The sequence below is a fragment of the Alligator mississippiensis genome, chromosome 3 (assembly GCF_030867095.1).
Source record: "Alligator mississippiensis isolate rAllMis1 chromosome 3, rAllMis1, whole genome shotgun sequence".
Classification (NCBI taxonomy): domain Eukaryota; kingdom Metazoa; phylum Chordata; order Crocodylia; family Alligatoridae; genus Alligator; species Alligator mississippiensis.
In genome coordinates this window covers 264,806,342-264,830,133 of record NC_081826.1, presented here as the reverse complement: position 1 = coordinate 264,830,133, position 23,792 = coordinate 264,806,342, and the positions used below count along the sequence as shown (strand labels likewise).

At 43.3% G+C, this 23,792-nt stretch overlaps 1 protein-coding gene across 2 annotated transcripts in view; it reads right to left on the bottom strand.

Annotated features, from left to right (window-relative positions):
- The window catches only part of PDE4D (phosphodiesterase 4D), a 1,195,501-nt gene that overhangs the window by 1,000,122 nt on the left and 171,587 nt on the right, over positions 1-23,792 (bottom strand). For both annotated transcript variants that reach the window (XM_059725154.1, XM_014594068.3), the window contains exon 2: positions 20,940-21,060. In XM_059725154.1, the coding sequence (XP_059581137.1) occupies positions 20,940-20,981 (42 nt within the window). In that variant the 5' untranslated portion in view covers positions 20,982-21,060. The remainder of the gene's footprint in view (positions 1-20,939; positions 21,061-23,792) is intronic.

Sequence of the window (23,792 nt, the reverse complement as noted above, 5' to 3'; positions counted from 1 at the left end):
CTCAGGCAAGGTTCTTTGGGTAGATGTGATATCTTTTATTAGACCAACCAAGTCGTTGAAAAAAGTTCTTTGAAAGCTTTTGGGAAGAAGGGTGATTGCACCCAAAAGTTTGCAAAGAACTTTGTTCCAACTACTCAGTTGGTCTAATAAAAGATACCACATCTACCCAAAGAACCTTTCCTGCCTATGTCCTTAGACCAACATGGGCACAACCAAAAACCTAGCACTATTCTCTCAGTGCATTGCAACCCACTCCCAGGACAACATATACAAGACCTGAGAAAGCTGTTGTCTGTGCAAGGCACTGTCTCACTTTATTTGTATGAGCTTGTGTTCACTGCCCATTTTAGATACATTTACAGACAAATGACTGAAAACCAAGTTTGGTAATATAATGCCATGAAACTAATACTTGTCCACATTGACCACTGAGCAATTCCTTTGTTAAAAATAAAGTTAAACAAAATTCAATTTCCTAATAAAGAGGCAGCAAAGTCATGAAAAATCACCAAGCCACAACATAGCACTTTAGCAGCAATAACCCATTATGATGTATGAAATATCTCCACTGGTAACAAGGTGACAAGATTCTCCCATTGCCACACTCTGTTAACAGGTACTGAAACCCTGTAGGGAGCTGCATTTTAATTACTGTTAGCTCAGAGGGGTGTGTGTGGCTCATTAGCTTCCATCCAGAATGTAAGGAAATTAAAGCAGATGTCTAGCAGAGGTTGCTAAGGCCTATGACAGATCGGAAGAAACACCTGAGGTTTAGACTGGAGTTCATGTTGTGTAATTTTGTTACCTTTCCTTAATAAACCCAGACAGCAAGATGTAGAATTTTTTGTCTCACAATAGGTGTATAGCTTTTGCTTCTTGCTGAGTGGAGACTTGCAGCTTGTGCCATCATTAATGATGAAAAACCCTACAAATGTTAAGCTTGATTTTCAGATAATTGTATGTATAATTTGCATGTGCACCTTCACAAATCATGGCATTTATACACATGCCTTTATCCAGTCATGCATATAGATGGTCAATTGTATGTGACAATGCCATAAGAAGCAAAATAACTAAAAGCATTTCTGCAAACATGAAACTAAACTACCCAGACATCTGCTGGGAGAGACAGACAGCAAAGTCCCACTGCTCACGCAGGTTTCTATCCTGTGTACAGGACCTCCACCTGACACAGGAGGTACATGGTCCCACTAGGGGGAATGCCATACTGAATCTGGTATTGGCAATGGGGGATGACATGGTAGGGGACCTACAGATTGGTAGCCATCTGGGGGACAGTGATCACCTAATAATAGAATTCACCATAAGACGTCGAGTGGGTAAGGTAACTAGTAGGGTGAAAGTACTAGACTTTAGGAAAGCTGATTTCAATGAACTCAGGTGATTAGTCAAGGACGCACTGCAGAGTAGGAGTTTTGAAATGATGGGAGCCCAAGAAGGGTGGCTGTGCCTTAAGGATGTCACAACCCAAAGTTGTGATTTTTGTTTTGTGTGTGCTTTGGCACCACTGAATTATTTCCCGCCAAATTGCAGCTTCTTTGCACGGTGGAGTTTTCCACTGCAGAGGAGAACCCCGGGTGCAAAAGAAGTTCCTGCCGTTTTGTAGCTTTCTTTGCAGTGTGCATTTCTTCTTTGCAGCACATAAATGCTCGTTGCAAGGAGTTCCCGCCATTCGTATTCAAATTTGTGCCCCACCATTGGCTAGTTCTAAATTATGCACACGTGGCGGCTAGTGATTGGCTTGCTAGCCGTATAAAATGCTTGTGTGGTTTCTGCCCAAGTTGGAGGACTCCACAAACATCAGGAGGAGGAGACTTCATGCTGTGTGAAGATCTCTAAGCGCTGCGGATCCTCACAGACCCAACGCATTTCCAGCAGGCAACAGAGGTCTGATCAGCCTCTAGCCTCTCCCCGTCACCGAGCACAATCCTCGACGTATCCCTCTTCCCTGCGCGCAAGATCCACGGAGCCTAGCAAACTTCATGTGAGTCTATTCAGAGCTCTTTGTCTCGAGTACTTTCTTCGGTTGGCGCGACTGGCTCGTGGTTTAGAGCCTCCAACCGGATGGGCTAGAAGAGTGTTCACGGGAAGGAACTCTAGTCCGCCTCTCTTCTTTTCTATCTGCAACTGTAACTCAAGCAAGTTTTCCTGCCTGCACCGCGACCATCTTTGGTGTAAGTAGAATAATCTTTAAATCAACCACTACGCGTCCGTGACTAATTCTAGCTCGCCCCCGGTCTCCTCCAGCACCGCATGCCCGGGCTGCTGGCCACAGCCCGCGCGCGCAAAGACGGGCCCGGCTCGCCCCCGGCCCGCACAAAGGAAACGATCCTTCGGGCACAAAGCGAGACGATCCCCGTGCAGGGTAAAAGAGGGAAAGGGGCCAGGAGGCTTCCTTGGCTGACCGCAGAAATCCAGGGCAGCCTAAGGGCCAAAAGGGGAGCACACAAAAAGTGGAAACAAGGAGAGATCACCAAAGACGAATATACCTCCTCTGCTCGTGCTTGTAGGGAGGCAGTTAGACGGGTCAAAGTTACCATGGAGCTGAGGATGGCATCCCAAGTAAAGGACAACAAGAAATTGTTTTTTAGATATATAGGGAGTAAAAGGACGGCCCAGGGAGGAATAGGACCCCTACTAAATGGGCAGAAACAATTGGTGACGGACAGGGGGGACAAGGCTGAACTCCTCAACGAGTTCTTTGCCTCAGTGTTCCTAAGCGAGGGGCACAACAAGTCTCTCACTGGGATTGTAGAGAGGCAGCAGCAAGGCACCAGACTTCCATGCGTAGACCCTGAGATGGTGCAGTCTCACTTGGAAGAACTGGATACCTTTAAGTCGGCAGGCCCGGATGAGCTCCATCCGAGGGTGCTGAAGGCACTGGCCGACATCATTGCAGAGCCACTGGCGGGAATATTCGAACGCTGGTGGCGCACGGGCCAAGTCCTGGAGGACTGGAAAAGGGCCAATGTGGTCCCCATTTTCAAGAAGGGGAGGAAGGAGGACCCGGGCAACTATAGGCCAGTCAGTCTCACCTCCATCCTTGGCAAAGTCTTTGAAAAAATTATCAAGGCTCACATATGCGAGAGCCCGGCAGGACAAATTATGCTGAGGGGAAACCAGCACGGGTTCGTAGCAGGCAGATCATGCCTGACTAATCTAGTCTCTTTCTATGACCAGGTTACGAAACGCCTGGACACAGGAGGAGGGGTGGATGTCGTATACTTAGACTTCAGGAAGGCCTTCGATACGGTATCCCACCCCATACTGGTGAACAAGTTAAGAGGCTGTGACTTGGATGACTACACAGTCCGGTGGGTGGCGAATTGGCTGGAGGGTCGCATCCAGAGAGTCGTGGTGGATGGGTCGGCTTCGACCTGGAAGGGTGTGGGCAGTGGGGTCCCGCAGGGCTCGGTCCTTGGACCAATACTCTTTAATGTCTTCATCGGCGACTTGGACAAGGGAGTCAAATGTACTCTGTCCAAGTTTGCAGATGACACAAAGCTATGGGGAGAAGTGGACACGCCGGAGGGCAGGGAACAGCTGCAGGCAGACCTGGACAGGTTGGACAAGTGGGCAGAAAACAACAGAATGCAGTTCAACAAGGAGAAATGCAAAGTGCTGCACCTAGGGAGGAAAAATGTCCAGCACACCTACAGCCTAGGGAATGACCTGCTGGGTGGCACGGAAGTGGAAAGGGATCTTGGAGTCCTAGTGGACTCCAAGATGAACATGAGCCGGCAGTGTGATGAAGCCATCAGAAAAGCCAATGGCACTTTATCGTGCATCAGCAGATGCATGACGAATAGGTCCAAGGAGGTGATACTTCCCCTCTATCGGGCGCTGGTCAGACCGCAGTTGGAGTACTGCGTGCAATTCTGGGCACCACAATTCAAGAAGGATGCGAATAACCTGGAGAGGGTCCAGAGAAGGGCAACTCGTATGGTTAAGGGCTTGCAGACCAAGCCCTACGAGGAGAGACTAGAGAAACTGGACCTTTTCAGCCTCCGCAAGAGAAGGTCAAGAGGCGACCTTGTGGCTGCCTATAAGTTCATCACAGGGGCACAGAAGGGAATTGGTGAGTATTTATTCACCAAGGTGCCCCCGGGGGTTACAAGAAATAATGGCCACAAGCTAGCAGAGAGCAGATTTAGACTGGACATTAGGAGGAACTTCTTCACAGTTCGAGTGGCCAAGGTCTGGAACGGGCTCCCAAGGGAGGTGGTGCTCTCCCCTACCCTGGGGGTCTTCAAGAGGAGGTTAGATAACCATCTAGCTGGGGTCATCTAGACCCAGCACTCTTTCCTGCCTATGCAGGGGGTCGGACTCGATGATCTATTGAGGTCCCTTCCGACCCTAACATCTATGAATCTATGATTTTTGCTCCTGCCATTACAAAGCTATTGGAAAAATTTAGTCCAGTATACAGCACGCATATTAGGACTGCCAATGCTGCTGTGAGTATTTATACAGCACCAGTGCTGTGCATGATCCTGAACAACTACTGTAAGGAACTACAATCCATGTCTTGCCACATACCATAAAAGAATTAATCCTATAATTTGTAAATTATGGGTAATCTATCCTTCATTTCTCCTTGCACACAAGTTTTAAATCTCACCTGGTATTTGTGCTTACATTTAATTCTAAAGTCCCTGGATAAGGGATTACAATATATAGACTATAAAACACAGAGGGAAAAAATAGAGTGGATTTAGGCCTAAACTACACAACAGATTTCTGATGGAGAAATCAAGTTCTGCCAGCAAAACTTTGGATGCATCCAAACCCAAAGCTCCTCTGCAGTGGCAAAACACACTCCTTTCTGCCAGAAGAGTTAACCCACATAGTGGAGTAAGGCTTCCACCATCACCTAACAGTTGATGGACACTGCATGTATTTGCTTCCATGACTTCTGCCAATTGTTGCAATCCATTCAGTGGCTGGTGTTTTCCCAGTCTGCACTATCTGCTCTGATAGTACAGCTGTTGGGGTGGAGCCACATGGATCCAACAAAGGCCGGTGGGCATATGCACACATTCTGGCAGGTTGGCAGAGATGACTGCTGTCTGCTGCCAGAACTCCTGGCAGCAAAGCAGAGAAAGTTTGGTCATAGTTTAAAGAGTGTGGGGATATAGCCTTCATTATGAATTGCACCAATTTTGTCAGCCTATTCACACTTAAATATTACTCAGTTGTTATTCACATCCTATTTTAATCTCTGCATCCCTACCGTTGCTCCCAGCGGTCAAAGAGCCAGTAATGGTTCCTAGAGAATTATCTGCATCTTTCTGTAGCAACTCACAGAACTGAATCCATTCTCATTTTCTTTTCCACAAAAACATTTTGCAAATTATTCTACTGCCATCTATCACTGTATTTATCCTCCGATTAATATACCCCATACAACACATCCTTAGCATTCCTGATTATTTGTAGTAACTTCATCTAGCTACATTTGAATGCTCAGTGTTAGCATGATTTCATTCCATGTGTTTGATTACAATAGTGCCAAGGGCCTGATGGGGTTCCAGCCATTATAAGCCTCTGAAAAAGAAAGGTCCTGTGATGAGCAGGTCACAATGTACGATGGCGAGTGACCAATGAAGAGGAAATTATACTACCACAAAACTTACTCCCAAGACAAGGCTGATTTGGGGTTCAGAGTATGTTATGCATAGATATTTTCCAAATTAGATTTACTAAGGTAGTTTTTGGTCTCTATTTATAGCTTATGCTCAGTTGCATCATTTTGTGTTTATATGACCATGGTATTTGATGTGAATACATTTCTGAATTTTTATAAGGTGACTAATATTAGCCAATAGAGTGAATGCTAATTAAGTGTCAGGAATGGCCAGGCCTGTCAATAGCTGTTCACACTTCAGAGAAGCCCCTGGTTGGCAGAAGAGAACTGGAGAATGGTTAAGCATATTGGTAAGGCAGAGAGGTTTGGGCAGACGTGCCAATCCCAAACAACTACTGTTTATATTTCAGAGAGGGAAACTGTTAGCAAAGGAGATTCCTTGTCAAGAAATAATCACCTGGAAGGTATCTCAGCAGCGACTGATATTTTTCACCCTTAAATAAAACGAGAGAGAGCCTCTCTCTCTCCTGAAGTGACAGCCAAGGAAGTTTGGTTAACAGTTTTTCTGTATGAAAGGATGCAAATATCTCTATGCATCTTAGACATAATGTAAATCAGGAACAACACCTGGCATGACAGACAGATATATCTGGAGAGAGGAAGTCATCTGCATAATGTATGCTTTCTTCCTGAGAACTAAACAGAAGAATATAGATGAACTGATAAGTTTATCGTACTTAAGAAATACTGGGTGAGGCAAATGTCTAAAGCTCTCTAGGCTTTGGATGATTTAGTCCCCCAACTGGTGGAAGTTGGAATAATCAGTATTGTAGGTGGAAATGCTGCTTGAAAGAAAGCTGTCAGGAGAGAGAAGGCAGATCTGTAGGCAGACAGAGGTTCTCCATGTTAGTGAGAAATGCACGGAAAGATCCTTCTTTAATTTTTTTTTTATACTTAATTTTTTTGTTTCTCTTTTGCAACATACAGTTACTTGTGTATGTGATCAATTTTGCTTGTGTAATAAATCTTTTCATTGTTGTATTTATTTTACTGATTGCCTGGTAAAGGTGATGTTCAGAGAAACTGAAATTGCCAACTCCAGGCTTGCACCTTAGAAGAGGAGACCTATAGTTTTATATAAACTCTAGGGATATGCCTCATAGGCTGGCAAAACTGCCTCTGCTGGAGTGACAAAAGCCTGGATTGAGACAGGCACATCAAAGGTTTACTGGAGTAAGAAGTTACCTCAGGGGCAAATCCAATTTTTTCCCCTCTGTGAACAAGCAGCAGAGAGAGGTTTACAGCCAAAGGGAACCCCAATAGTAAAACCTCCCTGTTTTGTGACATGAATTTGTTTCTATTTTTCCCAACCCTGCACCATTCAATGTACCTCCCTAGTGAGTATCGATCAACTAGGTTGGTTTTGCTTTTCCCCCCTTAAATAGGCATCATATTGAGGCTTGGAAGGAGGAGAAGAATCAGGAGCAAAAGTACCAGCTCATGGGTGGAGAGGATGGCTGACTGGTGGTCAAGAAGTAGAAAGGTACATAGAGACATTACATTTAGATCAACCAAACTAGGGTCAGGTCAATCTAAATGCCCATCTGTGCAAACATTCAGGAGTTAATGAACTAGGAATTAACTAACTTAATCAGAAATGAGATAAACCAATCTACTGAATACCTACACATGTTAAGACCACAGCCCCAGGGCTGGGAAAGTCCAGCCACTTGCCCCAGCCTCAGGGCTATACTCTTATAACCCCCCATAACCCTGACTGAACAATTTTTAGCCCCACCCCCAGCCACCCTCCAAGTGGACCACTTCTCCCCCGTGGACCCACCAACCCCTACTGAAGACCTGCCTGCCCCTCTCCCCATCCCAAGTTACTTGCACCCAGCACTGTCAAACAGCTGAACACATTGTTCCCAGCTTTCGATCACACTGCTTAAACTAAGCCATGTGACCATAGACCAGGTGCAGTGAATGTTTGTATGCACCCGGAGCATACAGAGGATTAATGTTGTGATAGGCCCTGAAAGTCAAGAATGATGTCAAGGCTAGAAAGAAGGCTCTGGCAATCAAAATGAAAGACAATAGCTTTGGGTATCTAAACAGAAATCAAAGAACAAATGGCAAATGTCTGGGGATGACAATATCTCAGTCACTATAATGCACTTTTCTATTCCTAACTCTGCTACTGAAATACCAGGTAACACCTCAGGCAAGTCACTTCACCCTTTGTGCACTCCTATCTATCTTACCCATATCATTTGCAACTTCCTTGGGGCAATTACTATCTCTTACTGCAGGTATGTAGAGTACCAACCACAACCCCAATGCCTTCCAGGCACTGCTGTAATAATTAAGGACAAGGATGATAGCATTGTTATTATTCATGACAAGAAAAATGAGAAGACTGGATCTGTTTTTGGAAAAAAAAATCAAAAGTTCTGCCTAAGTCAACTTAAATTTAAGTTGAAAGTGAGACATCCATGGGGCTTGTGAGAGAGAGAGGCCAAAAGGCAGAATTGGTAACAGCTTAAACCAGAACCCCAAGCAAAATAAGGTGTAATCATCAAAAAGATTTTTTTTAGGTCTAGTGCAAACACTGCTGTACAACAATTTCCAGTATATCTATGGTAGTGAGAGGTATGATTTTCCCCCCATACTCCTAACCAACATTGTTCTTCCACCAAGTCCAGGGACAGAAGTTACATATAATCTCTGTACCTGGACTTGGTTTAAGTGATAGGAAACCAGTTTAAACCTGCAACAGAAGAGAAGTTCATTGTGTATAAACTGCTTTCAAAATGACCAAAGCCAGTTTAAGATAAACCTCGAAGGATATAGTATCAGACTTAACTGATTTAAGTCAAACTAGTTTATGAAACTTCTGTCCCAGATCCCTTCTGGCTTCAAGTTAACTCATAGTCCCCCCACATCCCAGGATCATTTGCAGCCCTGGGCTGTGCTGTCTGCTCCAGTGGAAATGGGACTGGCCAGCCCCTCTGCTCTAGCCTGCTTCATGCCTGCATCCATCAGTCCATTGGGACGTGGGCAGAGGAACAGAATCCCAGACCCCACTAGCCTGGGGCTACACAGTGCACAGGGAGGGAGGAGGGAAAGTGTGGCTTTTTACCTCTCTGCAGCCCTCCCCCCAGTGGGGACAGCCCAGAGAGCCAGGGGGATCCCACGCCTCCCCCTCCCCTGCACAGCTGCTTACCTTAGCTGCTGCCACAGGAGTCTGAGGCAAAAGAAGCTGCAGGGGTGCAGAAGAATTTCCCCCTGCTTCCTGAACCTACCCTGGGCTATCGCAGGGGATAAGGCAAGCAGTTACGGGATTCAGGCGGGGAAGAATTCCCCTCAGCTCTCTGGGGCTGGCTGCCCAGGGCTGGGGGGAAGCCCTACCAAGGCAGGGGCTCCCCAGTGTCCCCATGCTGGGCTGCATGAGCAGGCACCCAGCCTGGAGGACTCCTTCTCCCTTCCTCCTGTGTAAGTGGCTGAAGCAATCAGCAGCTAGGAAGAGGGAGTGGGGAATTCGTGGCAGGGGGACCCAGGCTAGGGGAAATTCCCTGAGAGGGAGGCTCCTCCAAGGTGGGCCAGTACCTAAACATTAGCATGTTGGGGGCCTGTACTGGGCGGCCAACCAGGGTTGGCCCCACTTGGCTGGGCTTACAATGGCCAGCAAGCTGGGAGATGTGTTCTAGCACCCCGCACCTACTGGCCTGGTGCTGCCTCTCCCAACTGAACACTGAGTAGCTTAGAGGAAGCTGCATAGACTGAATCTATTCTGCCTCGGGCTTTTTGACTGTCTGTACTTAGCTCAAAAGTTTAAAGCTTAGAGCAAGCCTGAGAGAGTAGAAGAAGAGAACATACTGAAAGATGTTACAGAAACAATTAGAGGTAGGAGACAGTCACAAAAGCCAGATGAGGACAAGCTTTCAAGAAAAAGAGTGCAGCGGCACCAAAAATATCAGAGGCCAAAAGGAAGGGAAACATGAAACGAGGTTCTGTAACTTGTCCAGGATGGGATGGTTGGAAACATTGTGGGGAGCAATTTCAATAAATTGGAGAGGGTGAAAACTCGAGAGGATCCAGGATGGAGCCAGAGGAAAGCTGCTGTAAGGTAGTGCTCTATTGCTTTAAGAAAGGCATTAGAAGGTTTAATAATATACATATGTTTCTTTTCTCCTCTAAAGTTAAACTTCACTAGAAGAAGAGGAAAATGCAATGTACAAATACCAATGCAAAGAAAGCATTCAAAACTGTTTCTGCCTGTTAACACAGACTTAATATTAGTTCTGCCATGGGTTAAATCCTGCCACCCTTACTCTAGCAACACTACCCTGAGGTCGTTAGCTGCCAGTGCCTGACTGACTATCTGAATGAAACTCAGGGAGTTTGCAGGAGTCAAAGCTGCTTCAGGCACTTCCTGAGCATCAGCAGCTGTCCTGGATAAGGAAGCATGCTCTTTAAAATATCTCTTCTGCCTGTCACTCTCAGTAACTCGCACCAGGGGGAAGTTGGCTACATGGGTGAATCTGCGTCTCTTTTATTAGTGCCCCACTCTAGCTTTCTCTGCCAGCTTCACTGTAAATAGCTGAGTGTATATTTCAGGTAAGGGAGGGGGGAGTATGTGGGCCATGAGTAATATAATCTGTGATTGTTGATATTCAATTTTTAATCCTAACATTCAGCCTGTACCAGTGAATTTACCAAATCACTGGAAATGAGGGAGACCAGGTTCTTTGGGTAGATGTGATATCTCTTATTAGACCAATTAAATAGTTGGAAAATTTGTTCTTGGCAAGTTTTCGTGCACAAACTCCCTTCTTCAGGCATAGGAAGAGTCTGGTAGGGTTTTGTGTGCTCTCCTGGGTAGAATAGAAGGCAATATGCAAAATGCAGACCTGTGAAAATGCAAATGCCTGGCAGTGAGGATTAGAGGGAATGGGAGAAAATAGGTGTAGGAAAGGGGAATGTTGAACTGGTGATTGAATGAAAAAAATGACCCGGATACCACATGAAGAATTGCTTCAGTACAAAAAGAAAATCCCCACGAATCGCATACCATTAGTTATGACATACTATCCTTCCTTGGAACCTATACAGAAAATCCTCAAACAATTACAACTCATACTAGAATAAGACCCAATTCTTAAAGAGATCTTTCCAGAATCACCCCCCACTAGCCTTTAAACAAGCACCAACCTCATCACCCGAAGCAAATTTCCCATGACCTAAAGCACACCGAATGGATCCAGACCATGCTGGGACAAAAAATGTAAAAAATGTCAACACCTCTCTACCACTCCCACAATAACTACACCCCACAACAGAACCATTAGCATTCCTAGATCTTATACCTGCACCTCCAGAAATGTAATATATTTCATCCAGTGCACTAAATGCCCTGATGGAAAATACGTAGGAGAGACCAAACAACATCTGCGCACCAGAATGAATACATACCGGAAATCTATTAAAGACAAAAACACCCAATTACCGGTGGGGGCACATTTCTCACAAGACAACCACTCTCTCTCCAATCTCTCAGTTCTAATCCTCAAAGGGAATTTACAAAACCTCTTTCATAAATGAGCCTACAAACTTCCCTTCATAAATCTACTCAATACAAAAAATCATGGACTAAATATAGACATTGGATTTATGGCACATCTGATAGCCCCAGGTAATCTTTCTGCATTTTACCAGCTACAGTCTATCACTAGGTCAACATTCCCCTTACGCCCCTCCACCCCCAACACACACACCCCCCTACCTGTCTTACACCTATTGCCTCCCATTCCCTTTGATCCTCACTACCAAGCATTTGCATTCACAGGCCTTTTCTGCCTATGTCCTTAGACCAACACAGCTACAACCAAAAACCCAGCTCTAAAGCAATGGAAATGAGGGGGGTATCTGATTACTTGGAAATAATCCATAACTAGAGTTGCTCAAAGTAGTTGCTATGAATTCTGTTTGTTGTGAACCTGTAGCTGAACCATTCAGATATTTTTACTAATATTACTATGCTAAGGTTAATTGCACATATTTACTGAAGGCTAAATTGTAACTTTATATAGCTGCACTATTGCAGGAGGGGAGGTAGAACTGAATCATGACTCATTTTCAATCCTTCCTCTGCTCCACAGTTGCCCAGGGCAAGTAGAAATAAGACTATAATGGGTAATAGGTAAGCACAGAAACCATTTTCAGGCCTCTTCCCCTGTCCTGAACACTTGCTTATAGAAGGAAGTCTCAGACAAAAAGCACCTGCACCACAGGTTGCTTTGAGTTACAATTTAAGCAGCCTTGAGCAAGTGCTGTCACAATCAAACCCCAACTACTTTAGACAAAAAGGCTAGCAACAGACAATCAAAAAGCCTGAGCCTGAATTAATTCAATCTTTGCAGGTTAGTCTAACCTGGTTAAGCTACATCACTTTGAAACTGCAGACATGCCAAACATGCAGGCACATGCCTGCAGTGGCTCAGGCTAGAAGCCAGGGGGCACTAGAGCAGCCCTCCTTTACTTGCACAGTGCTGAGCTGAGGGGGCAGCATGGCCAGGCCCTGCAGGCCTGATTAGGGAGGTCTGCCTGCACCATCCCTGGCTTTTCCCCACTCGCTACTCAAGGGGCAGTATTGCTAGACTGCAGCCCCCTGCTAGTACTCTGAGGCAAAAGGAAGGGGGTGTGCAGTGCATGCAACTGTTGATGATATGGAGCTTTTCAATCTCCCTCCCTGCTTCTTTATATAGTCTGCAGCAAACTGACAGGCAAGCAAGCCAGCAAGAGGCTTATAACAATGTTTATCACCTCATTAGCAAAACAATAGCCTCTCTCCATTACTTCAAACTCTTCTTAAACAGCTTACCAGTTGACCTGTTGATTAGCTCCAAACAGCCCTAAGCAGTCACTGTTCTGTCTGCCTATCCCAGTGAAATTGGAGAGACTCAAACACAGAGACACCTCTCAGCATTAGCTAGCATACCACATGCCTAAGGTCCATGGGACTGAAGTCCATGCTGTGGGAGATAGGAGGGAGGCGGGATCCCTGCCTGTCCAGCAATCAGCGAGGGGTAGCGAGGGGTAGGGCAGGGGGAAGCCAGGTAGACCCTGCTGTGCCTGCAAGTCTCTGCTGGAGCTCCAGCCAGGGAGCAGAGGGGAGGGGCCAGCCCTGCTGTGGAGCAGAGAGCCCCGCCCAGCCCAGAGAGCATGCTGGGATGCTGGGGGTGTCTGATTTATCTTAAACCAGCAAGGGGTCTGGGACAGACATTGCATAAACCACTTTGACCCAAATCAGTTAAGTCTGATACTACATTCAACCAGGTTTATCTCAAACTGGTTTCAGACATTTTCAAACTGGTTTATGTGCACTGAACATCTGTTCTGTTACAGGTTTAAACCAGTTTCTGTTTTGTTCAACCAGTTTGTGTGTAATGTCTGTCCCTAGCCAAACAGTTCAGTGAGCCACTTCACAAACTGATCTCCATCCTCCCTACATTTTATCTCCTTTGCAGAAACATTGATGAGTTTTACCTTGTGTTTTCCTTCCATTTCCCATCTGCTTTGTTTATACTCTGCATTTGGGTACAAATTATTCATTAGTTTTACTCATGTTTTGGTAGAGTTGGTGTAGACTCTCAGAGTATCTATCTTTGAGCTCCTGCCTCTGTTGTTTCTTATTCATGTTTACTCCTATCTACTGACATGCTGCATCTTCAGATCCTTACTTACACTTTTTACATGGTACAAATATAGTCCTTCTAGGAGTCCTTTTAGGATTTTGGAGTCCTTCCTATCTGTTGCTGATACATACCCAAATGATGCTGAAGCATCATGCACACTTGCCATTACAGCTAGTAGTATGTTTATTCTTATGTTTCCTTTTTTTAAGCAGCCCAGCTGTAATTTTTTAGTTTGGCACTGATTTAAAGAAGGTCTAGTTACATCCTCCTCTTAGTTTTTCTTCTTCTGTTTTCTGGTGTTTTTAAGTTTTTGATTTCAAAACAGCAAACTCACTTCTAACACCACCTTCAGAATTCAAGCATAAGAAGAGAGCATTAAAAACAGTGTAGCCTTCAGACTTAATCCTTTTCCACATATGTTATTCTCTCCCATCAAGCAGTTCTTGTATTGCTAGGCATGGCACTAAACAGGTTAAACACACACCTGTCTAGGATGGCTTAGACAGAGAAGATCCTGTCCTGAGCACCCAGGTAGAGTACATGACTCCAGGTTTTTCCAGGCCTATTTTTCTATGATTCCATAAGCATACTATCATGTCTCACTGTTGACAAGCTATCTATATGGCAACATTCTTTTCATCCCCAAACTACTTAGAATGTGTGGTATGCAACTGGCAGACAAAACTGGCAAAAAATTTTGCTTCCTTCTTGTTAAGTTGTTCATGTTGTACAAGAGAACTAAAAGGTGGCTTGCCATTGGTCACCCTGAGGTGAACAACTGGCTTCAGCCTGTGTTTGAGCCTAATTTGCATACTCACATAGCACCTTTTTTTTATAAATGAATTTTACCACCCAGGAGAACCATACCACCTTTTAGCTCTCATGTGCAACATGAACAGTTTAACAAGAAGGAAGTAAAATTCAGCAACCTGTATGCTGTCAGATATCTGGGGTGATCAAACTGCTACAGCCTTTGTTTGAGCCAAATTTGCATACTGACAGAGCAGCCTCTTTAAAATTAACTTTCCTACCCAGGAGAACCTTACCAGCTTTTAGTTCTCCTGTGCAATATAGAGTGTCATTTCTACTTGGGAGAAATTTTACAGTCTTTGAATTCTTCTTTGCCTCATAGGGCATTTGGGCCCAAAACCTTGCAATTTCTTTTTTTTTTTTTTTTGCAACTATCTAGTTGCTCTAATAAAAGATATCGCCTCTACCCCAAGAGTTTTGTCTGCCTATGCCTCTAGACCAACATGGCTACAACAAATATCCCTAGTATGCAACTTCTCATTGAAGTCATGCACTGTTATTCACATCAGCAGACAGGATGAGAGATGTTTTAAAAGCTAGAGAATAATAAATGATAAATAGGAAATAATTAATAATGCCCTTCCAGCTTGAATGCTGAGATTAATAATGACTTGTACTAAAATTCACAAATTTTCTGCATTCATGAACATTTTCATAAATATGTTGAGGTTTTCTACATGCCTATTTATAACAAGTAACAGGGACTCAATTTGAGTTAATCAAACTTAGCACTTTCATTTTTAAAAATGCTCAGAAATTACTTTTTCAAATCTGATCCTGTCTATTAAATATTTTTGTGTCTTTCAAGGACATCCTTTGGTGATGATTTTCAGCAGGGATAGAGACAGGGAAGAGGGTGTTTTATTGAATTGCTTGTTCTAATTTAATCTTTTGTTTTGAATAATATGCTTTCCTTGTTGAGGAAAGGTGGTGCATGAGTGGGTTTTGGGAACAGCCATGGCCGCTCTTTGAGACAGGGGAGTATGACTTGGGAGGCAGACTCCCCTGAGTGTGAGTAAAGGCAGTTGGAGTAGGTAGGATGGGAAGGAAGTTGATGGAGGTGGGAATAATTGTTTTCTTTACCTGAGGTATTGAATGTGGGCTGGGAAACAAGGCTGGGAGTGGTATAAGGATACTCTCCTTGGACAGTGGCAGAGGAGTAGAAAAGGGTGGACTGCTCTTGAATTTGGGGAAAATTGGGGGAAGTTTGCTTTTGTTGTACCTACCTAAATTAATATTTTATTCTGTTCCTATTTTTTTTTTTTTTTTTTTATTGTAAGCTGGCTTGAGGCTTTTCTTGGAAGGGTTACATATATCTCTAATACATTTTAAAAATAAAATGTGTTTTCACTAATACTTAAAAAGTACCAAGTATGAGAAAGGGAAGAAATTGGACATGAATAAAAAAATTACACTTTTTGGTTCCAAATACAGAGGCACCATGTGATAAATCAAGGAAGTTAAATTACTCCTGACAGTAATTTATTTATGTGATTTATATGCCACCTTTCCCAACAAAGACTTAAGGTGGCTTACACTAAGAGAACAAAATAACTAATAAAACAAGAGAGCAACAAGAGAAAAATAAGCAACAAGAAAACAACCTAAGAGAGAAACTAGAATGTTAACACAAAACAGGGACCTGCTAAAAAGATGGTTCTTAATTATGTAGGACCCAGACCATTTAGGGCCTTATAGGTCAAAACCAGTGCCTTGAAGTGCACCTAAAAAGTTAATGGAAGCTCGTGCACATGCTGAAGGACAAGAGCTATGTCCTCCTGGCAGCCCACCCCTGACAGAAGGCAGGCTGCCTTTCTCTGCACCAGCTGTACCTTGTGGCTGATTTCCAAGGGCAGTCCTGAGTAGAATTCATTGCAGTAATCTAGCTTTGAGGTTTTGAAGGTATGGATTGTAATGGACCAGTTATCCACCTAAAATACTCTGATCAGTTCAGAACACAAGAAAGAAATGAATTAGAGATAATTTTGGGGGAAAGACAATAGCGCAAATGGAAGTAAAGGGCTACAGAGATTTATTTATGGAAATACTGTAAAAATCCACCCTAAATATATACTGATTTACAAATATTTGAAGGTAGTAAATAAAATGATCTCAAGGACTGTGTCACAGGATAGAGTTCCCACGGATGGCCATGACAGCCCTAGGGCTCTGTGACCATGCCAATCTTGCCCAACGGGCATGCTTTTCCTCTCCTGCCGCATCTTGCTGTTAATTGTAATATAGGGAGGCTGCCCTCAAGTTTGTGTTTGGGAACAGTCCTGATGGACCATGCTAAACCCTGTGGGTTCTTGGACCCCTTTTTGGGTCTCGCTCAAAATGGATGCATCACGGGACACCCTCAGCCTTATGGGCTAGATGTATGGCTCCAAAACCACCCCTTTACCACACCCCAAGCCTCACAGATGGTGTTTAAATGTTGCCGCTCTGGGACCTCACTATAGCTCAGCCTTCTGTCATCACCAGGCTCTCTGCAGCCCTGTCTGCATCCACACTGGTGCTGGGCTCGCCACAGCCGCCCTGTCTCTGCACCCACACTGGTGCTGGGGCCTGCTTACCCCCTTTGTCACCACGCCCCCTGGTGCTGGGGTCCCCACGCTGTAGTGCACCACCCCAATGAGGTGTCCTTCTTCCCCAACAGCCTCAGCCCAATCCACCAGTTTATAAACAGCAACCAAAGTATGAGCCCCTGAGATATAACATAATACAAGCAGTTCAGGGTGCATTCTGTTCCTTTAAAAAAGTCAAATATCCCCCCAGCACTAAGTGCCTCGTAAACCAGGATACCTGGTGAGCTCCTGGATCCCCTTAATCCTAATTCCCTCATTAGCCTGCTGCCACGGTAACCTGCACTTTTGGGGTTCCTGCCTGACTGCTAGGGCCCTCTCTCTAGGCAGTTTCTGCCCTTAAAGGAACAGGCACCTTAGTGCCTTGTGACAGACTGCAGCAGGGTTGGAAGCTGGGACCTTTGGCACCATAGTATAGATTTCCCTGGAGTGATAAAGTAACTCAGTTGCCTGGCAGAAATATGCTACTAACTTCACTGTGAACCAACTCCCAAGGAAGTGCATGCCATATGATACTTCTTGGTCTATGTATAACATGTAGAGTCTAAGGGTATGTACTGTACAAGTAATCAGATAAAATCTAGTAAAGAACATTTTAAAGTTAATATTAGCAACACATTTTCAATGGCAAAATTGTTTGAAGTGAGTGATATTCTTTTATAGGAAACAACAAAGCTCTATAATTTGAGTAATTCATACTATATTGGATAGACTATATCCCAGAAGGGTAGAGGGATTGAAAAAGGTCACTAGTGACTTTGTACCTCCACTTTGTATTATTCTACAGATTGAGAGGTTAGGTAAATCAGTCAAGTGGTAAAAACAATGATAATCTTTTAAAGCATCTTCAGGCTGGGCTCTCAGCTAGGTTTTGATTTTTGTCTCTCAACATTTCATAGAAGAGCAAAGATGGAAATCGTAGAGACATGCAGGACCCGCTTCATTATGAGAAAAGGTACATACAGAGACATTCTAAGGCCAGTGAAACAAGAAAATGACTACAGATGAGGCAGAAAACCTAGAATCAAAAAAGACCTCTTAGAAAAAAATGGTAACATCTCAAGGAAGTAAAAGCTATTTTCTTCTATTCCTTAATCTCATTTAATAATCTTATTCATTTTCAGCTCCTTGTTACATGACGAAATGACTGATCTGATGGTGACATTTGAAAGCCTGTGGCGAAGTCTGATAACTCCATTCAAACTGACAAGAGGGTTACAAATTATGGAAAGTTTGCTGTCAGCATAGCAGAGATGGATTTTTTTTAAAAAAAACCTTTGTACTCAAAGGTAATGAGATCTTTAACAAAACCATTCTTTTAAGAATATTTTCTTTTCCACTTGCAGTTGTCAAGGCATATAACTGTTCAGCAGCAAGTTACATTATTACTTAAAATAAATCTCTTAAAGGTCATGGATTTTGTAGATTTTTTTTAAATGTGTTAGTTAGGAAATGGTTCATTTACCAGTTAAGAAGAAATTAAAATTAGCTCCAGGAGGTCAGTATATAGGCAGCCTTCACACAGCAGGATGTACTGGGATTTTACATTTATAGGAAATAGCAAAGTCCATTTTGTAGGATAAATGTTTTTTGTGTGAATCGTTTCAGAGGGTAGTAAAATTTTACATCAACCATTCCAGAATTTCACATATTACATTATTTACTTAATAGATGCATCAGGAACTACAGCCACAAGGATTACTTTACTTCTGCCATTTTCCTCTATACATATTGACATGTGTTTATTTTTATTTCTTTAACATTAACTAAAAACATTTAAGAAGAGAAACATAAAGGTGCTACTAGCAAGAGGAAAATAATTAAAACATGAGTTAACAGCTCAGCAAAAATATCTAACTTCTTGTGTCCTGAAAATGCAATTTCTGACATTCAAAGAGCTTTCCCATTCATGTCTTTAAATAAAATATATTTAGCTCAGTAGAGAAAGGGGCACATTCTGAAGTCTCATATATTAGTAGTATTCTAAGGCTAGGGACAGACATTACACATAAACCAGTTTAAATGATCAGAAACTGGCTTAAATCTGTAACAGAACAGATGTTCAGTGCACATAAACCAGTTTCAAAATGGCTGAAACTGGTTTGAGATAAACCTGGTTGAATGTAGTATCAGACTTAGCTAATTTGTGTCAAACTGGTTTATGCAATGTCTGTCCCAGACCCCTTCCTAGTTTAACTTAAATCAGAGTCCCCCAGCTTCCCAGATACTTTGCAGCTCTGGGCGGGGCTCTCTGCTCCAGAGAGCTGGCCTGGCCCCTCCCCTCTGCTCCCTGGCTGGAGCTCTGGCAGAGACTACAGGTACAGGGGTATCTGCCTGGCTTCCCGCTGTTCCCCGCTCCCCCTCACCACTCCCTGCTCAAGCAGGGATTCTCCCCTCCCCTCTGCCTCATGCAGACACCTTTCAGCATTTGTTAGCATACCACATGCTGGCTATGGTCCGTGCTGTGGGAGACAGGAGAAAGGCAGACATGATAGTATCAGCTTAGGACTTTTTGGAGCTAATCAACTGGTAGCTGGTAATGTCCCTCTGTTTCCTCCTTGGAAAAAGTTGTTTAAGAAGAGATCAAATTAATGAGGATTTTGGTTTTTTTGATGGTCTGATAAATGCTAACAACTCCCTGTGTAGCTCCCTGATGTGTAACTCAATGCTCTGTTATCAACAGCGGAGCGGAGGAAAGTCCCCTTCCTAATCAGAGCATCCTGCTGGAGCCTGGCCACGCCCCCCCTCCCCCTCTTAGCACTTTGGAAGGGAAAGGAGGTCTGCTCTAGTGACCCCCAGCTTCTAGCCTGAGTCACTGCAGGCATGTGTCTGCATTTCTGGAATGAAAAGGGAATATCTATCCACCTCCAAATCAGTTCAAGCTTGGTAGGTTAAACTAACCTGCAAAGATTGAATCAATTCAGACTCAGGCTTTTTGAATGTCTGTCCCTAGACTAAGAAGCCAGCATTCCTCTAGCCTGAAAAGCAGCCCTCTTTTCAGCATTCCCTATATAGAGCATCCATGTATTGTTCTGTTTCAGTCTGAGAAGAGACATGAATATAGAAAATATCCTGCATTTGACCAGTTCTTTTGGATACTATGGGTGCGTACAACTGTTCATCATACCTAGTCTATAGTCACAGAACTTAGTTTAAGCTGAATGAACACAGACTGAAAGTGATGTGAACAGCTGTTCACAAGTGCCAGAAGCTACACAGGGAACCTGGTGTAAGTAATTTGGGGTGGGGCAGGAGAGATCAGGGGACTAGCAGGTCTGCGGGGGGGGGGGGGACAGGGGGAAGAGGGGAGTGGGAGGAACACAGCCCTGGTGGTGGGGTGAGCAACTGGGCTTTCCAGCCCCAGAACTATACACCAAAGACATACAAACGTTTGACAGGTGTGAGTTAACCCATTCCCAATCTAAGCTAGTTTGCTTCAAGTGAACTAACTCACCTCCTCAGGTGAATTAACTTAGATCAGGCCTGCCATTTTTTGCCTAATTTAACCTGTCTGAACACCTGCACTGAATGGGCGTTTAAATCAACCTAGTTAGGTCAATCTAAATGTAACAGCTGTATGTACCTCATCAGAGAGATGCAGAAGACACAAAATCAGCTGCATAACAAAAAGTAAAAATAACAAAAATGTCTCATCATACAAGCACAGTACTAATATATTGTCTCATCACTCACTTAGAAATATTTACTCTGAAATGTTATGAAGAACATTATCAACTCCTCTGAAGTCTTGTAGTGTTTGGCATATCATGGATAGTTGGCTTTCAATTAACCTGCCTTTTGGTATTAACTTTCTTTTTTTTTATTTGCATTCACACCAATAGTCTACCAGCTGTCTAGTCCATAGAAGCTCAAGAACCTTTTCATACTCTTGAATGTTAATGCATAAAAAAAAATTTGCAGAAAAAAATTACATTTAAATGAACTTCAGGTTACTCCACATACTAAGTTTCCTGGAATTCTCTTAGAATCACTAAAATAATCTTACAATTATAAGAATACAGTTAAAATTGAGGAAAAAAATCTGTGCATCTTGTTTCAGATTCTATAAATAAAATAACTGAAGAAAGTTAACAGAATTCTTACCACAGCTACTTTCATTATAAAGTCATATTTTGTAAGGCTAACAAAAAACCATATGAGGTGATAGAACAAACTGGTAATGAGGAAAGGTGTGAAAATGAAAGAAAAATAGAAGAGAACATAAAAAGTTTTACTTACACTTTTACTCCTGGCATGCAGAGCACAGATATTCTGGTTCATGATGTTTATGTTACTGAATCTGAAGGGTTCTGTAGGCTTCAAAAGTAGGGATTCACTGTCCAGCCCATTCAAATGCCAGCTGCAATGAAGTAATGTTTTCAATTAGTATCAAAGTCTATATACTACTTCTACAATACCAAGTTCTGAATTGTTTGCTTTTCAGTACATGAAAATTGCATACATCCGTATTGTCTATCAAGAATGGTTCTTTCAAAATATATTCAACCATAACAATCCATATATGTAAGGACTGTTACATGGATGAAAGCTCTTGATAAACAAATGTTCATCACTAGATAATAAGTATATGCTAACATAAAGTGCAACGAATTGCAGATTTTCTGAAGGATACTTTTTCCCCTTTCCCAAAGATTTAACTTAATTATTATATTCTTAACAATGGAACAGGTCTTGTTTGGTATCTTCATTTAGGAGAAACTGCTATTCAGACAAGCAGATATAGTTTAAATTCAGGATGAGAAAGTCATAATCAGTGACATTTTCAAAGAAATTCAAGTCAACCATTGGGTACCTTTTATAGGCATCCAAGCAGCATCCTTTATCTGGATAAGTATTCTGCATGCAGCAGTTATCAAGGAGAACCAGCAATAAAGGAAAAAATGTAGCTTGCCAGAATGAGGCAAGTCAGAGATTTATAATTTCACTCAGACTAGATCTACCCTCAAGATTCTCTCAGGCATAGCTGTCAGCCCGAGGTAGGATGAGGGGTGATCTCACACTTACAAAACTGCACCAGTAGAAACCCCAGCGTAAATACAGTTATACCAATACAATTGCATTTCTGCCAACATAGTTTATTTCCCTTGCTGGCAAAAGTGTTATTTTGTGAGGATACACTTTCCAAGTATAGTCTAGTTGTATAGTTATACAGTACTGGCAAATCACTCATAAAGTAGACCTGGCTTCAGTCTGGCCCAAGTTCCCCTCAGAGACAATTCCAAATATCCAAGAAAGAGAGAAAAACCTAAATGCCCAGATGCTTAGACTGAAACAATTTTCACATAAATTTTATCAGCAAAAATCTCCAATTCAAAGAAAACACAAACATTCCTTTATAGCAATCTTGGTTAATGTTTTTCACCATGTCATGAGCAAAAGGAATACATGAAAATATTCATATGTATTTTTCCCCACAGGAAAAGAGTATCACATATATTGATTAACTTTTAATTCCCCTCCTAAAGAAATCTATTTTATATGGTGCTTTATGCACAAATGTGTGTGCAAGACCATACTAATTTTTTTAAATTTTATGCGAATTTAATTTTTTTTGCAAAAGTATGCCTTCTCACCAGAAAAATCACAAATAGGCCGTTTTAAATAGGCACAATCCTTTTAAAATAGATAAATAGTTTGTCTATATGTAAAAATAAATAAATAAATAAATAAACAAACTGTCACAGTCACGGGAGGACAACCCCCCCCCATACAAGTTTTTTTTATTTTTTTGCAACTTTAAAACACCAAAAACATACCGTACCTTATTTGTACACGAACTAAGTAAATGCATAGAAAAAAGCAGATAGCCAAAACCCTGTTCTCATTGGGAAGATTTGCTTTGAGAATGCAGGTTATAGAATTTCCTCATGATGAAAAGCTTAGGGACTGCATATCTATTTGATGTGCACCAATGGTAGCCACATGGTCTTCAGAGAATCTTCACAGACACACGTCTCTTGTTCCTAGCAATTACATGCTTGTCTTAAGAAAATCTAAATTTGTGAATTTCATTCCATCCACAGAATTGCCCCAGGACCTCCTGATTTGCCCCGGGCCCACCTGCCGCTGGCAGTAGGTGGCAGCACCAGCCTCCTGTGATCCAGGTGGCAGATCAGGGGCCCTCACCCCCGAAAGCAATCTGACACAGCTCCCGCAGCCCCCCTCAGGGTGCAGACAGGACCCAATCTGCCTGCCAGGTGACAGGAGGCTGGTGCTGCGGGCTGGGACCAGCACCGGGCACAGCCCATGTCAGGAAGATAGGTGCTGCCACTGGACCCAGCCAGCAGCACCAGCCACCTGTCATCTGGCAGGCAGACTGGGGGTTCGCCTGCACCCCCAGAAGGGCTGCAGGGGCTCTGTCAGACTCCTCCTGGGAGTACAGGCCCCAATATGCCACCTGGATCACACCAGGAGGCTGGTGCTGCCACTTGGGGCAGCAGCAGCACCGATCTTCCCGGCGCTGGGTGCGGCCCGCACCCAACACTGGTCCCAGCCAGCAGCAGTAGCCTTTTGTCATCTGACAGGCAGATCAGGGGGCCCGCACCACCAGGAGGAGTTCAGCACAGCCCTGCAGCCCTCCTAGGAGTGTGGACAGGCCCTGATCTGCCTGCCGGATGATAGGAGGCTGCTGCTGCCAGCTAGCCCCAGCGCTGAAGCGCTACCTTCAAAACTCAAAACATTTCAAAACTTTCAAAATGTTTTGAGTGCCCGTTTTCTTTTGAAGCTGTTTTGAAGGCTTTTTTTGTCATTTCGATTTTGCTGTTTTGAGCTCAAAATGCATCGAAACAGCTTCGAAATGAAACACTGGGTGAAGTTTCGCACAGCCCTACTGAGCAATCCTCCCATATTACATAGTTTGCACATATTACACACAGAATCAAGAAGAAAGAATAAGTGGGATGCCATACAAGCAATGTTGAGTCCAACATCTACCTGATCAAAAAGAATGGTAATCATTGCCTATTCCAGCAGGATGTTCAGTGCTTGGAGTCATTTTATGGCAGCTAGTCATAAAATGAACTAGGGAAACTCAATCAGCTAGTCTAATTAACCATACCTGGTACTACACAA